The sequence below is a fragment of the Chenopodium quinoa genome, unplaced genomic scaffold, assembly GCF_001683475.1.
Source record: "Chenopodium quinoa cultivar QQ74 unplaced genomic scaffold, ASM168347v1, whole genome shotgun sequence".
Lineage (NCBI taxonomy): Eukaryota > Viridiplantae > Streptophyta > Magnoliopsida > Caryophyllales > Amaranthaceae > Chenopodium > Chenopodium quinoa.
The window spans coordinates 1,515,503-1,532,500 of NW_018742410.1; the positions used below are offsets into that span (position 1 = coordinate 1,515,503).

The following is a 16,998-nucleotide window of genomic DNA, read 5'->3' on the forward strand; positions in this document are numbered from 1 at the left end:
AAAATAGTGATCAATTACTGTATTTCACAAAATAATATATGGTAAAAAGTCCCTAAAAACATTAGTAAAACAATTTGCACCAAATGTAAAATGTGTGAAATTACAATAACAAAATGTAATTGCCAAGTTTTTGAAGACACGTTTTAAAAAATCTATCTATAAATATTAAAGGTGAAACTAAGAATCTATAATCTATCTATAATTTAAAACTATATATAATAAAGGCGAAACGACACTTGTCATCTCCTAGTTAAAACTTTCCCACAAGGTCTTTTTTTTGCCAAATTTTCTTGCGTATTATTTAATTACAATATAATACATTCCTTTCTAGTTGGCCATTATTTTATTTTTTTTCATACACATTATATATACTAAAATGTGTTTCAAAAAAAATAAATATATACTAAAATATTATTCCGTTATTTGATATGTTAAATATCTTTATTAATTTAATAAAATTAAATAAAATCCATAAATAGATCAAAAATATCTATACCTATAATTACATAGTAATACATGTTCACAAAAATAAAATTAAAATACGTATATATACATATACAACTAATATTAACAAATATATATATATAAAAAAAATATCAATCTTATAATACATTTTTCATTCAAAGATTTAATTAATGCAACTATCAAATTTGATAAATATATTTATATAGATAGTAAATGAACATATTTAGGGTCTATTCTGTTCACCTTATTTTCACTTATTTTAGATTTAATAAGTTCAGATAAGTTTAGTTAAGTTAAAATAAGTTCAGATCAGGAAAAATAAATTCTGATAAGGGTTATTAAGTTTAAATTACAATTAAAATAAGTTTTAATAAGTTCATATAAGTTCAGCTTAGTTCAAATAAGTTCAGTTAAGTTCATATAAGTGAAGATAAGGTGAATAGAACACACCCTTAGTCCCTAAAAAAAGACCTTATCAATAAACAAGGCACTAATCAATAAGTTTTCAAGACAAGTGTTTATATATTTAATGCCTTGTTTATCCCTATACCAAAAATACAAAAAAAAATTAAAATAAATAAATAAATAAAGCATTTATTTTAATTGAGTCGGCTACAACAACCAATATTATTTTTTCTAGAGCAAAAGCAAGACATTTACATACTCCGTATATGGTAATGAGGGGTGACTGGGTGAGTCAAAGAATGAATGAGATGGTTCAGAGTAGGGGTGCTAATCGAGTTGAACAGCTCGTAAGCAATCCGGACTCGACTCGGTCAAAGTTCGGTCAAAACTCGGCTCAAGTTAGCTCGACTTGAATTCGACTCGACTCGAGATGCTAACGAGCACGAGTTGAGCAAAGCTCTAACTCAACTCGATAAGCTCGTGAGTAACTCGATAATGTATTTTATTAGTATAGAATTTACAAACAAAGTTATTACCATGAACAAATTTAACACTTAATAAGAGTTAATTTATATTATTAAAAAAAAAAGAGTAAATCTTTAATAATAAATAAAAGAAAACTATATAAAGTGAATAAAAACAATAAAGGCCTGGAATTTTAGAAGGGCCAAAACTTTAACGAGTAGATCGTTAGTTACTCGACTCGACTCGAAACTTTAACGAGCACGAGTCGAGCAGGTTTTATTAGCTCGAAATATTAACGAGCACGAGTTGAGCACATGAAAAAAGTTTTCGAGTCGAGTCGAGCACCCCTTAACTCATAATCGACTCGCTCGATTAGCACCCCTAGTTCAAAGTACCAAGTAAGCCCCTAGAGATGATTTCAAGCGCAAAGTTAGCATTTTGGGAATTATGTAGTACAATTAAGGTGTTGGGAATCTTTCATTGGGTTATCAAATCCAAATTCGCTTATTACTTACCATTATATACATATTCATGTCAGATTTTGTTAGATACGTACCATTATAAATAAACTTTTAAAATACTAATGTTTTAGAGTTGTACTAAAAGATATTAATGGCGTAAAATGTGCATTGGCAAGCGTAATACTCCAAATATTGCAATAAAAAAAGAAAGAAAGTATAAACTGTTCAATATATATTTACTTTTAGATAGCTATAAAATGTCTAAATAAATTCAAACTAGGACTAATAGGTTCAATTTTGGACTAAACTTAGCTTCTACATGTTTTTAGATAAACTTTAGGAGTTGCTCGTATATAATAAGGAGATTAACTAATGTGAAGAAAGCAAGGGTAACAAGTAATCAAATTTATTTTCTTCTTCTATACAATTTGTACTTGTTAATTTCTCAATTCTAACCAAGGATGTTTCATGTAGTAGGCCAGGATTCTTACCTTAATAATGAGGTATGAAGTCACAAGTTTGAATTCTACCACTAAGCTAAGGTATATAGTCATGTGGTTCTTCACCAATCACCAATTCACTATACTATTAAGTCTTGGTTACATATGTTATGGTAAACAAAACCTACACACTCAATTCACTATACTATAAGTCTTGGCTACATATGTTATGGTAAACATAACATGGCCTACACACTTTTAAAGGCAATACTTAGAGAAGATGAATAGTTTGGATCAAAATTTATCATCAGTGTAAACAGTGGCGGATTTAGGGATATTAATAGGGGTAATAGTGGACAATTAAAAAAACAATCTAACGTTGTTGTAATAACATAATATAATCAGCCAAACAAACTACATTAAATTTTGGATATAATGTGTTGTGTAGTCGTATAATAATTAACAATCAAATTCAAACATTTATACTGACAAGGTTATTTTTTTTTACAAATAATTTATATTCTAGATATCGATTATACTATGATACACTTTCCACGGTTCCACCTATTTATTTATAATTTTGTACGTCAAATTAAAGTTGCATATGAATTTATACGGAAAACTTAATTTGGTATATTCTTGTGCACGTATTCTAATGTAAAATTTTGACTCAAAATATCATTAATAATGAAAATTATAACAATTGAATATTAATAAATTTTTCATTGAGACGATTCCAACAAGTACCCACATGACTATATTTATTCTTATGTATAAATCACAAACATTAGTCAAACTGAATTAGATAAATTGTGCAAAAAGTCAAAACGTTTCATTTACTTAAACACAGATGGAGTATGATATTTTTATATTCATTTTAGTGTAAATTTTCATACTAATATAAACAAGATATAATAATGGCCAAATAAATGCATTAAATATTATATAATGAAAATGAGAAGAGTGTCATCGAATATAACGGAGAGAGTATTTCATATTAATAAGGATTGTTTATAAAAGGCGTGAAAACTGAAAAAAGAAATTTATCATGGAAAGATAGTAATAGCTTATCCTTGTGTTGATGAAAGTGGAAATTCATTTTGGTTAAAAGAGGAGTTAAGGGGTCTCGAACCTGACTTTTTGTTCAAACACAATTTACAAAACAACTCCCTTACCACTGAAGTAATGCTGAAGATACTAAAGATAAATACTGAAGATACTAAAGATAAATACGGATTATAATTGTTATATAAATATAAATGACGATTTTTTCAGAAAAACAGTTTTTTTTTTTTTTTTTTTTTTTTTTTTTTTTCTTGTGGGGCGGGGGGCACGTGCCCCCCAGACATCAACGTGGATCCGCCACTGAGTGTAAAGGATCGAAAATTTGCTCATCAAAAGCATGCATGAACGAGGTAAAAATCTTGTCCAATAATCTCCACTTCTCCAATAATGTGTCTATTATAGTCCATTTGATCAAACCACGAATGTAATATGTCAAAAGTACGTGTCTTTTGTTTGATCAACAAATTAAATTCATTTATTCGATCTCCTAAATCTAATTTATATTTAGACGATCAAAATAATAAAAATCGTCATTATCGAAATTACGACTGTAACTTATTATTATATCTCAAGCATAGATTTATCATTGCTCATAAAATAATCTATCTCCTCAATTTAAAGTTTGAGCTCTAATATACAGGTTTCGTACCCTAGAATATGATAAAGTAACTACTCCAGCATATCTGTTTTCTCTGGCAAGACATAATAAATACACTAGAACATCCCTCATAATTTATTAGAATCACGAAGAAGCAATGAACCTTATAATATGTTAGCTTCATTCATATTCATAAGTACAAATTGGTTAGAATTGCATGCAGCCATATTTTCTTGCTTTGTCAGGAGGGAATGTATGGAAAAATGGCCCCATTACAAAATGGTAAGTTTGTTAGAAATCATATATTATCACGTATAGATTAACGAGAATTCATGGTCAAAGTTTTAAAAGTTTGACCCATAATTTTACAATGGGGCAAAAAAATAAGAGACGGAGGGAGTACTAGTAGACTTTGCTGAGCCTGTGGCAAGTCTTGTAAAATTAAGGTGTTGTTTGGTTGATATGAAAAATTATATTTTATGGAAAATAATTTCTCTTGTTCATTTCCTAGGAATTGACATTTGTTTGTTTGGTTGAAGATGTAGGAACTTAAATTTCCTAGGAATTGATTTCCTATATTTCATTAGTTAGCTTGATTTTTTATTTTTTTTCTTTTTTTTAATTAAGTGAACAACTTTGGAGAGAGATAGAAAGAGATTAGACTATTAGTGCTAATAATGCAAGTAGGCCCTATAATAATCATGGGAAATATGACTGATTTCCCATGTTTCATGGGAATTCAAACTTTCCTTGGAATTTCTATTTCTCCCCAATTTTATATTTTTGTGTCAACCAAACAACACATGTTATATCCATTTCCTAAGAAATAGAATTTCCCATGTATTTTACCTCCAACCAAACAACACCTAAGTTGGTACAAGCCTAATCTATATCACCTCCACAACTCTCTTTCTCCCGCCAAAACTTAACCATAACCAATTTTTTTTTTTTTTTTTTTTTTTTTTTTTTTTTTTTTTTTTTGACAGAAACCATTACCAAATTTATGCTAATTAGTTTAAGAATTTGGTCAATATGCATATTCATAAGTCTTTCGATTAATAATCAAATATATTGAATTATCAAATATATAATAGAGATATAAACCCTCTGTTTTTATTAATGTTTCATATACCTTTTTTTTTATTTTATTATTATTATTTTTTTTTTTAAATGTATCACTTCTATATTTATTAATTTTTTTTTTTGAAAATACTATATTTGATAATTTACTACCTCCGTTTTTTTAGTGTTACAATTTGACTTTTTTCACTATTTACATGATGGTTTAGACTTGATTATTTTACTAATTTTTTAAAAAATGTTATTGTATAATACATTATCGGATTTGTCATATTGGGTATATTTTCATAATACGAGTATTAATAAATTAACGATCAAAATCGTGTCTCAATATGTGTATTTGGTCAAAGTGTAACACTTTAAAAAACATTGAGGGAGTACTGATTTTATTATTTCTCACTTTCCTAAAAACCCACCTATAATATTTTAACATTTTATCTTTCTTTCATGTTCCCATTTAAATAATTAAAAAAATCATTTCTTTCACATACTATCTCTTTCATGGTCACAAACTCACAATATAGTTTTATCAAAATAATTTAACTATCCACATATATAGTATATTTTCTTTTTTTTGTGTTCCACCCGATTTACCCTTTTGGGCTAATCCGGATTCGATGATCAGTTTTGGGTGGTTAGGTTCCAATCCCCTCTCAATTGTTGTTGCGGAGGATCGAACACGCAATCCTCCTTACCAAATGTAGTCCCAATCACCACTACACCAATAGTCAATTGATATCCACATATATAGTATAATATTAGATAAAACTCTGCGTAAATACAAGTGAAGTATTTATAAAAATAAAATCGAAGGAGTACAATAATTGCATTGGCTAGAACACAGGGGATTTTATGAGCTAGTTGCAAACAATCTTAATTATCTTACAAACAAATTAAACTTCAGCCCAATAACCAAACCCACTTGATTTACAGATCCAATAAACATTCTAATAACAAATTAAATTTCGAATTCCATCATATTTTTTATTCATAACTCAAATAAAACCCCACTTGGTTTCGAAATTATAATATGATTATTAGAATTTTCAAATTCCATCTCGACTTCAAAATTCAATGCTTCGAAAATCCCCATCGGGTTCGGATCTTCACCCTCCCCATTTCCCTAGACCCCAAACCCCAAACCACTTCCCACAATTAGAAAACAACAATCAATTATCATTAAAAAAAAAAAAGTTAATTATATATTTCAAGAATAAGTCTTATGTTTGACTTTTTTCTTTTTTCATTATTCATATATGGAGTATTAGTATTAACATCGACTATATAGTTTAATCTTTCTAACGTGGTAAAAATAATTTAATTATGAAATATGTTTTTAAGTTGGTATTAATATAAAATGTCATAATATCAACTTAGTAAAAATATCTTAAAGTGATAAAAAGTTACACATGTATTATATATTGCTTTTTTTAAATGTATTCCTACCTTTTAAAATTTTAAAAGACACTCGTAACACTTATGAATATTGTTTGAATATGTTATATACCCTCATTAATATTAAGGGGACGTTTGGTTTGAACAATGGAAATGGAGTGGAAAGGAAACAAATAAGAGGGGGAAAAAAATCATTTAGCTATTACCTTTTCATTTATTTGGTTTAACAAAAAAAAGGGTATTTGTTAAGAGGAGGGTAAGGGTATTTGTTACCTAAATGAAGGGTAATCATTACCTTTAAGTAATGGTAATTGTTACCATACCTACAAACCAAACACAGTAACGATATCGGTTTAATCAAATCCGTGTTACATTATTTGGATGTCATTATTTATGTTACATATTTTCTTTCATTAATGCTATTACCAATTCCTGAAATTGTGACAAAAGGTAAATCAAATAGACTGCTAGAACTACCCCATTTACCTCTTATTAATCTTAATATTGAATTACAAAATCTCTCATTATCTCTTCCATATAAATAGCGGAGTACTCCTAGCTGCTACTGCAACAATAAATTTGATTTGATCCAGTAAACTTCATACCTAAAAATGCGGCTGGTAAACACCGCAAACAGCGGCGGAGAAGAAAATCGTACGAAGACGGCGAAATCCCGGCGAGAAGAAGGTGTAATTACGGCCGCCGGAGAAGACGAAGAAGGTTGTAGGACAGTGTGTTACTCTCCCGCACGTGTGGTGGTTTATCGGTTGCTTGCCATTGCCAGAAAATGTCGTAGCGGTGGAAGGAGAGAGAAAGTTCAGATCAGTGACGAATTTTCGCCGGAGATTTCGCGGCGGAAGTCCGATGATCGCCGGAGAATCAATGTTTCAGGTGACTTTTAAATTTAAACTAGTTAGTAGCTAATAATTCAATTGTGATACGAGTATTATGATTAAATAATGGAATTCTTGTGATTTTAAATGTTTACGATTACTCGATTAGTAGAATTATAGCTCACTTAATTACGTTTATATGTTAAATTTAAAGAGTGGCGAATTAATTTTTTACCTGTACACAATTATTGGCGTTTATTCTTGCTAAGTACCGTTTCATTATCTACTAATTTTAAGTATTCCTTATTCTGATTTTTTTTTTTAGAACCAATGGAAGAAATATTTAAAACAGTTCAATCTTAACTTTGAAAAAAAAAAATCAATTTTTAATCCGTGGTATGAGTACATTGCTAAATTAATACTGGTATGAAGATTGAAGAACGTATTATTATAGGAAATGTATTCAATTGCTTATAGTTAGCCTTCATAATGCATATGCATGCCATTTTCCAGAGATAAAAATCCAGAACTTAAAAATATCTACTCCGTAGCACATTATGGATTTTTTTCCAAACTAAGCTTTATTACCAAAGTATTTTGCAAAGTGGACTTGTGGCAAACTATTTAACAAACTAAGCTTCCACGGTAAAACGCTGTCTCGGATAGCGTTTTATACCCTGTTTTTTTTTAAAAAATAAACGAGTAAAACGCTGTCTGTTTTACATGTTGATTTTTTTATAAAAAAAAAAATTCGTAATTTTTGATTTTAAAATAAAATAAATTATACCCTGTTTTTTTTAAAAAATATTCAACGAGTAAAACGCTGTCTACAGGTTGACTTTTTTATAAAAAAAAAAAATTTCGTAATTTTTGATTTAAAAAAAAAAAAAAAAATTACATTAAAAACGCGGTCTCAGTCAGCGTTTTTAGTTTAATTTTTTTTTTAAATTCTTATTTTCAGATTTGAAAAAAAAAAAATTACACAAAAAATGCTGACTTAGTCAGCGTTTTAAGTTAATTTTTTTTTTTCTTTAAAATTGTTAATTTCAGATTTTAAAATAAAAAGAAATAAAAATTACACTAAATACGCTGACTCAGTCAGCGTTTTTAGTTGAACTTTTTTTTTAAAATTCTTAATTGTATATTCAGTAAATCAGTCAGTGTTTTTGGTGTAATTGTTTTATTTTTATTTTTTTTATTTTAAAATCTGAAATTAACAATATAAAAAAAATAAAAAATTTAGTCAGCGTTTTTAGTGTAATTTTATTTATTTATTTATTTTTATTTTAAAATAAAAAATTACGATTTTTTTTTTAAAAAAGTCAACATGTAAAATGCTGTCTCACACAGCGTTTTACTCGTTGAATATTTTTTTTAAAAAACCAGGGTATAAAACGCTGTTGGACCCTGGAAGCCTAGTTTGGTAAATAGTTTTGCCACGAGTCCACTTTGCAAAATACTTTGGTAATAAAGCTTAGTTTGGAAAAAAGTCCTAATATTATTACCATTTTTTGACGTAGTCACCATTTTAGGAAATGTACGTAATCTTTATCGTTACTCGTAGTTCTTAAGGTGTACTACTATACATTTATACATAATAATCTCTCCGGTGAGTGAAAATTGTGTTGCTAATGTTGTGCTACAGAGTATCTACAAAATTGAAGTGTAATTAGGTGCACTTTTTGAATTACATCTTTCTAAAATTGTAATTTTCTACTATGCAAAAACTATAATTAATTAATTATAGTTGTAACATGAAAGTGTACGACCAACTGTATTCTAATCTAGTACACTTTGTATTAGACCTATTGTTTCAATCAAACTACATTTTAAGTTGCAAACAACACTTGCAATTTATATTTGACGTGGTTGTTTAGGCAAAATTTTGTAAGGTTTTAGCCTTTTAGGTGAACAAAAGCATTAGAGGTCTTAGAGCCTAGGCATAACTCGCGAAAGGGAAGAAGCGAAAGGACATATATAGGTGAACCTACGTGCGACCATGCAGGTTTACAGTTGCAATGATCTTTGAGTTATTGAATTATAAGTTGTCTAATTGAGTCCAAGGGGTGAATCATACAAAACAGAGGAAACAAAGACTCATAAAAGCACAATTTATACTGCTGCCATGATCTTTGACTTCACATCTTAAACTTTCAAGATGAAGGTGATATATACTCTTAAAATGCATGTTCAATCTGTTTCCAAGCTAGTAAAGGGGTTATCCTTCATGTTTATAGACATGGGTGGTTTTGTTTAGAAAAAAGTTATACATCATGTTATCATAATTAGATAAATTAGTATGAAGTGAACAATTGCTGCATGTTATATAGAGTGATAGTGTGATGTTCTGAAAGTAAATTTCAATTTTCCGTTAGGACTTCAAAGTCAGGAGATGAGCTTCAATTTGGCCGCGGGACTTGGTTTGCTATCCCTTATTGCTGCTAGCAAAACTGAGCTCGATAAAACTGTGGAATTGCGTAAGCAAATGGAAGTCTTTTTAGAAAGTTTCAAAGAGGGGAACCAAAGCAAAGGCACAACCCCAAAACCATCCGATTCTGATAATGCATATGCTGTGAGCACTACGATCGACAACCTTAGTAATTACTCCGTGGAGGATCATGCACTTAGTCAACAAGGATCTGGAAACACTTGTGCATGTGCTCTACACTGTGACATCCATCAGAAAGAGGAGTTTGTGGAAGGTATAAATCACCTTGAGGCAGAATTAGCTGCTGAATTAGATCGAATGCAGCTTGATGTAGATGCAGGAGGGTATGTAGAGACAGGAGAGTCATCAGACCTACAACAGGAAGTTACTGAGGTATACAACTTTGACTCTTTGAGTGCCTTGGGGTTTTGGAATATTTACTTTGTTATGCTCTTGGATACATTCTGTGTTCTGTAATTCCTTCTGATGCGTATATATCATTAATACTAGCAGCCTACATCTGTATAGAGTATTCTATACTATAGGCTGGTGTGCCAGGTTGTGCCGTTGTGGAATTAATTTGTCTACGGTTGTTTTAGCACTGATTATCTGGATTTACATCTCATTTATCAATGTATGATAATATTGCTAGTTGTGGCCCTGTAATTTGAGTTATATTGATATGCTGTCTTTAAACATCTCTGTCAATGATTCCATGACCTGCAAACTTAAACCAAAACACTTTGAGACGATTCAATTGTTTGCGTTGGTCTTTCCTGTCAATTATTGTGTATAAAGTTGCAATATATGTGCCTCGTGAAGTTCTATACCTAGAGATAAAGCATACTCTGTACCTTGAAACATTTTCTAGTTTTATCTCATGTCTTCTGCTGCCTGCACTTCTGAACAGCTGAAAAAAATTAGATCATTTATTCATTAGCTTCAGTAACTTTGTAATTGACTGCTGAAACATCAATTTGACAGATACCCTCTGAAAACACTGCTATTGGAAGTGTTAGCATGAGCACTGGAGAAGTTATTGATCCCCAGTATGTTGACAACACAGAGTTTTGTGGTGTTCCTCCTCTTGAACTTGAGAGACGATTACATGAGGTACTTGAAACAAGACAAGAAGAACGGATAAAAGAACTCGAAGCTCATCTAGAACGCATGACGAAAAAGCTTCAAGAAAAGGAGGTAGAAGTCACTTGGTGGAAAGATACTGCTAAGCTTATTTCCAAGCAAGTCCCTGAATCATCCCGCGCCATGAGGTAAAAGTCACACATTAAAGTATTAAACTACATTCTATCATCTGACATTCGCGATTTACATGTATATTCTGGCAAACTTACCGAAAATTGATGTTTTGCAGGTAGGTTTCTGATTATAGCTTGTTAACTATGATGGATGAATTGCAAAATGATTGGACCTATGGCTAAAATGCTGCTCATCAAAAGGATTTTAGCTGTTTGAAATCCCTGCAGTTTTTGTAAATATTATTCTGCTGTCAATATTTGGCTTTTTGCTAGAGTTTCCTATATGAAGCTGTTTGAGCAGACCTTGAACTTTTATTTTTTAGTGACAAAAATGACTCTAGTAACGCTTGATTTATCTCTTAATTCGGATTCATCAAGTAATCACAGACATGATTATTCTCTACTCTAGTACAGTGTCCTAGATTTTAGTTTTGAACTCTAGTGCCGGAGCCAAAAAGAGGAGGAGAGTAAAAAGTTGGTGTCCAACTTTTGAACTCCCCCAAATTGTCCATATAAGCTTTAAAAAAAAAAAAAGAAGTAAATATATATGTCAAATTACGTCAATTTCAAACTTTTATCGGCTTATGTAATTTGCCAAAAATAAAATCTATAACCCTTATCATCAACCCTTATTCCCTCTCCTAATATAAATTTCTAATTAAGCATTTTTGACATCACCTGAAAAATCCCCAATAAGATTGACATAAAAATATCTCTAAAAATGTTATGCAAAATATGTGCTAATACGATTAAGATGGTGGTTGAAAGGAGATAAGCTGAAGCGTAAAAAAGGAAAACTTGAATGGTAAGAAGAAATTAAAAGGAAAACGTGTAAGAATATTAAGAAAAACCCATATTGTATAGCATTACTTGCATGTCATAGGATCATAATTTCAAGATATTAAATGTGCTATATTAGAAATAGATTTTAGTTTCATATTTAATGTAAGATGTATATTAGGCTTTAGGGCTTAGGGTTTAGGGTTTAGGGTCTAAGGTCTAGGGTTCTAGGGTTCTAGGGTCTAGGGTTTAGGGTTTTAGGGGTTCAGGGTTTTAGGGTTCAGGGTTTTGGGTTCTAGGCTCGGGGGTTAGGGGTCAGGGGTTTGGGGTTTGGGGTCTAGGGTCTAGGGTCTAGGGTGTAGGGTTTAGGGTGAAGGGTCTAGGGTTTAGGGTTTAGGGTTTAGGGGTTCAGGGTTCAGGGTTTCTAGGGTTTAGGGTTTCTAGGGTTTAGGGTTTAGGGTTTTAGGATTTAGGGTTAGGGGTTTAGGGGTTAGGGTTTAGGGTTTAGGGGTTTTAGGGTTTAGGGTTTAGGGTTTAGGGGGGTTTAGGGTTTAGGGGTTAGGGGTTAACGGTTTAGGGTTTAGGGTTTAGGGGTTTAGGGTTTAGGGGTTTAGGGGTGGGTTTAGGGGTTTAGGGGTTTAGGGGGGGTTTAGGGGTTTTAGGGTTTAGGGTTTAGGGTTTAGGGGTTGTTTAGGAGTTTGTGTGTCCTCTAAAGTTGCATATAATATGAATCAGAGTTAGTAAAAGGAAGATAGTGGGGTTAATAGTTTAGGAAAAATTGAAACTAATAATCCCACCTTTGTCTCATCTTCTCAAAACAATCCCACACTTGCGTATTCGAGAAACAATTTTACCTTTATACCCCATATTCTCAAAACGGGCTTTAACCGGATAATTAAATTGATAACCTGTAAAAGAAGGTTAGTTGCCATGTGTTACTTTCTCATTAGACTATTTTTATTTTTGAAATAATTATAAAAAAAAAAAAAATTAATTTAAAAAAAAAGATATACAACCCTTTCTTTCTCGTCCCTTTTTCTTCTTCCCTACACCCATCTAAATGAGAAAATTCAAGTTTCTCAACATGAGAAACATATTATATATCTCAAAGGGGTAAATTTGTCATTTCAGCGAATAAATTGGGTTAAAATTGTAAAATTGTCTAATAAATGGATAAACTGTTTTAGCAAAGCAGAAGAGCTTTAATGGAGAAGCATGTATTTCAATGGTGAAATTGTACACGGCAATCGACTTCAATGGAGGAGAATAACATTCATACCCTTTGGGGTTAACCATACCATAAATTTCTCCATTATTTCTTAGGGTTTACGTTAAATTCGGCGGCTTGAATTACGATGGTGAAAGCGGTGGTTCAGCGGTTCACGAGAGGAAAGCTTGAGGACGAAGATGGAGATGAAGGTTTATGTGTCGTGGTTTGGGATTGAGGATTATGGAAGAAGATGGAGGTGGAGGTGGAGGTTTGTGGGTCGTGGTTTGGGATTGAAGAAGAAGATGGAGACAGGTTGGATGAGAAGATGATGAAAGAAGATGGAAAAAAAGTACAACAATAAATAATAAAATATTAACAAAGTTCAGTTTATTTACACTTATGCCATTTTGAGATACATGACTTGTTTCTCAATTGAGAAACTAGGGCAACCTCCATCTAAACCACCACCCCATGCCTGAGTAGCCTACCCCTCTTCTTTGCCGGAGAAGCCATACCCCTTTCCCCAGCAAAGCTAACCACCTCTTTTCCCGCCGAATTGTTTCGTGGGTGGCTGGGTTGGTTGTGGTTAGGGGTTTTAGGGTGGATGTGAACTTGTGGTGGTCGGGTTCACGTGAGGTTTTGCGGGTGGTTGGAGTTGACTAGGGTGGTTGGGTTTATGGGTTTCGGGGTGGCTGGGGTTGAATGGGGTGGTCGGGTTTAGGGGTGGTGGGGTTGAATGAGGTGATCGGGTTTAGGGGTGGCTGGGGCTGAACGGGGTAGTTGGGTTGCCCGAAAAATTTTAAGTTTCGACATCAACCCGGAACGAATCGGAGCTGTGTTTTGTGAAGTGGGATGTATGAATTGAAGATGATGATTTTGTTGTTGATGTTGTTGATGATAGTGAGGAAGAAGAAAAGGGATTTTTTTGATAGTTTGTGGGCTCCATTGGAGTAGTATTGGAGCTTGTAGCCATGGATTGAAAGCAGCTTGTAGCTTTCTCATGCTCGTGGGTAGTGGGTCAGTGGTGGGAGTAGGGGTTAGGTCACTTAGGTGGTGATGTGGTGGTGGTTATGGAAGGGTGGTGGTGGTTATGGTGGGTTTTCATGAGAGGGGGTGGTGAAATGGGAGGAGAGAGATTTAAAAATAAAATTAAAAATTTAACTTGTTAAACAGGTTGTAGGTAAAATGGCTCATTTTGAGAATATGGGGTATAAAGGTGGGATTGTTTCCAGAAAGTACAAAGGTGGGATTATTTTGAAAAGATGAGGCAAAGGTGGGATTATTAGTTTTAATTTTTCCAATAGTTTTTTTTTTTAAAAATTAATAATAGGGTTTATGGTTTAGGGTTCAGGATTTTTGGGTTAAACTTAAACCAAACCCTGAACCCTAAACTATTTTTTAACACATGCTAAAGAGAGTACGTGTCACAAATAAAATCTATTTTGTGTAGTTTTCATAAGGATTATAGAGATGTTGATGGCGGCCTGGGGGAGTTGGTCAAAGTGGCAAGGTTGGTGAAAATACAATATGTCATGTTTCTCTTGCTAGTGGTGGTGATCGAATGGCTAACTTTAGCTCTTGGATAAATAGTAGGCAACAAAGAGTAGAGGTGACAATTCAGGTTAGCAGGTCGGGTTCGGGTCAAATTTTTGGTCAATTTCGGGTTATGCTTAGAAACTATCAAAAATAGTGTAAAACTTAATATTATTATGAAATATGAACTTTGGGTCAAATCAGGTCGAATTCTGGTTGTTCGGGTTCGGCTCGGGTCGGGTTCGGGCTTCTCTCAGTAACTTCGGGTTGGGTTATTGGGTCGGGTTAGGGATTGCCAGCCCTAACAAAAAGTATTGTGAAAAATCACAACTTGATCTCTAGTTAGAAGAAAAAAATGTTGATCATAAGTCCAAACTCGTTGTGTTATGGTGGTGTAAAAATTGTGGTGTTCCACGATATCTACAACTTGCCGCATTGGCTCGTAACAGTCTAGCTATTTCCATATTTTCGGTTCCCTCCAAGTCCACTTTTAGTATGGTATAAAATTGATTAATCCTTGGAGGGTTTCCCTTACATCAATGACAATAGATTTCTTGCTTATTATGAAGATTGGGTACGTGCACAAGGTTATCTTTTAGGTGAGTATTTATATTATTATTTCCTTTTGATATATAATATAAAAACTCTTTAATCTATTTAACTTTTTCCCCTACATTATATTGATCAACAATCTTTAATGCTTAAGGAGCCGGAGATGAAGATGACAATGAAGAGTGCAATAATTGGTTGATGATGTATTATTGTACTATGTGTGGCTTATTGTAAATTATTACTATACATGTCTTCGTTACGTAATTTGTATACTTAATTGTCTATGATTCTTTTATTCCCGGCCCATCTCCAATTGATCTTACATTATCCAAATTCGAAATAGATTTTACAACCCCATTTCATATCATACTCCGCTCACAACCATTCTCCACATCCCCACATTGCCCACACCCCGCACTTCTAAGGTATAGCAAAACTTTTTTGCTAGCTCCTCATCGCCGATCAATAAAACACTCATTAGATACATTAAACATAAAACTCACGTCAATATCTACATTCAACCACGCAGGTTGTTAGTTGTTAATATTAAATTCGCATTGAAAGTTTTTTTCTTTCTAATTTATACATTACATTGAATTATTTACATGAGAAAGATAATGTGAAAATTATTTCTGTCAATACATAAATACATAATTATATGTATTAATGTAATGTAAACATATAGTTTCACGTAATTTGTTAATGATATATAAATAACTATATTCAGGGTTCATGGTTACGTAATTTATTAATTATTAAACATATTATTATTTAAGTATCATTTATGCACGTGATGTCATGCATGCATTGTGTGCATTAAAAGCTAGTATGATTATATGACATTCTCTTGCTAACTGTTGAATTAGATATTCTTTTTATGTATTGATGAATTTCTAGTATTATTTTATTGACATCTTTGTTTGGGATACTTGATTTTTTTTGCACATGTATGGCTTTTTCCAATGATTTATGCTTCAAAGACTGTAGATTCAGTTTGGTTGTGTGTCCAAGCTTTTTATACGCTTCTTTTTCTTTATTTTATTTATATTTTTAATTACAGTTTTTAGTATGGAAGAGAATAGGAGGATCAGACTACAGTCCATGCAACAATTTAATAATGCATATAGCAATCAACTAGAGTCTCAAGAACAGGTTTGCAATACTTTATTGCAAGACATTGGGTCTTTCTACAGAATTCAATGATTGTCAAATCAGCGACACATATTAAATAGGATTCAAGTTGAGGGGAGACAATGGCGTGGTAAGAGACAGAGGAGACAACAAGGAGGAAATAAATCTTCTTTTGGTCTTGTGAGGGTGGGGAAGATCAACAACAACATTCTGAGGCTGGAACTAAACAAGTAAGAGATGATGCTTCTAGAGATCATCAAGAAGGTAATGTAATGTATAAATTAGAAAAAAGCTTTTAATTTGAATTCAATATCAACAAGTAACTACCTACGTGTTTGAATGTAGATGGTGATGGAGGAAGAGATGACATGCATTTAGAGAATATACCTTCTCCTCCTCGTGAGACTGTGGTTATTCAGCCCGAAGAACCACATAAATACATAATTATTTCTGTTAGTTGTGAAAATTATTTCTGTCGTTACATAAAAACATAATTATATGTATTAATATAGTGTAAACATATAGTTTCACGTAATTTGTTAATGATATATAAATAATTATTTTCAGGGTTCATGGTTACGTAATTTATTAATTATTAATTATCAAAAATAACGTAACCATGAACCCTGAATATAATTATTTATGTCATTAACAAATTATGTGAAACTATATGCTTACATTATATTAATACATGGGTTTAGGGTTCAGGGTTTACATGGGTTTAGGGTTTAGGGTTTACATGGGTTTAGGGTTCAGGGTTTACATGGGTTTAGGGTTTAGGGTTTAGGGTTTTAGGGTTTAAAGTTTTTGGGTTTCAGGGTTTAGGATTTAGGGTTTTTGGGTTTTGGGTTTCAGGGTTTTAGGGTTTAGGGTTTTAGGGTTTAGGGTTTAGGGTTTAGGG

General features: G+C 32.1%; 1 protein-coding gene across 2 annotated transcripts; it reads left to right on the forward strand.

The window, feature by feature from the left end:
• The first annotated feature begins 6,947 nt into the window (after positions 1–6,947).
• On the forward strand, positions 6,948–11,692 carry LOC110704657 (protein POLAR LOCALIZATION DURING ASYMMETRIC DIVISION AND REDISTRIBUTION-like). 2 transcript variants are annotated; one of them, XM_021882478.1, is made up of 4 exons: positions 6,948–7,265; positions 9,583–10,028; positions 10,620–10,906; positions 11,008–11,692. In XM_021882478.1, exons 1-4 carry the CDS (start codon positions 6,986–6,988, stop codon positions 11,009–11,011), a joined length of 1,017 nt encoding a protein of 338 aa, XP_021738170.1. In that variant the 5' UTR covers positions 6,948–6,985; the 3' UTR covers positions 11,012–11,692. The 2 variants fall into 2 exon arrangements, with proteins under 2 accessions (XP_021738170.1, XP_021738178.1); XM_021882486.1 differs by lacking the exon at positions 11,008–11,692 and having other exon boundaries at positions 10,620–10,910.
• Positions 11,693–16,998: the final 5,306 nt, after the last annotated feature.

Coding starts and splice junctions, on each gene's coding strand:
- LOC110704657 (XM_021882478.1), top strand. CDS start 6,986: ATGCGGCTGGTAAACACCGCAAACAGCGGCGGAGAAGAAAATCGTACG. Junction 7,266..9,582: donor CCGGAGAATCAATGTTTCAG/GTGACTTTTAAA, acceptor ATTTTCCGTTAG/GACTTCAAAGTCAGGAGATG. Junction 10,029..10,619: donor TACAACAGGAAGTTACTGAG/GTATACAACTTT, acceptor TCAATTTGACAG/ATACCCTCTGAAAACACTGC.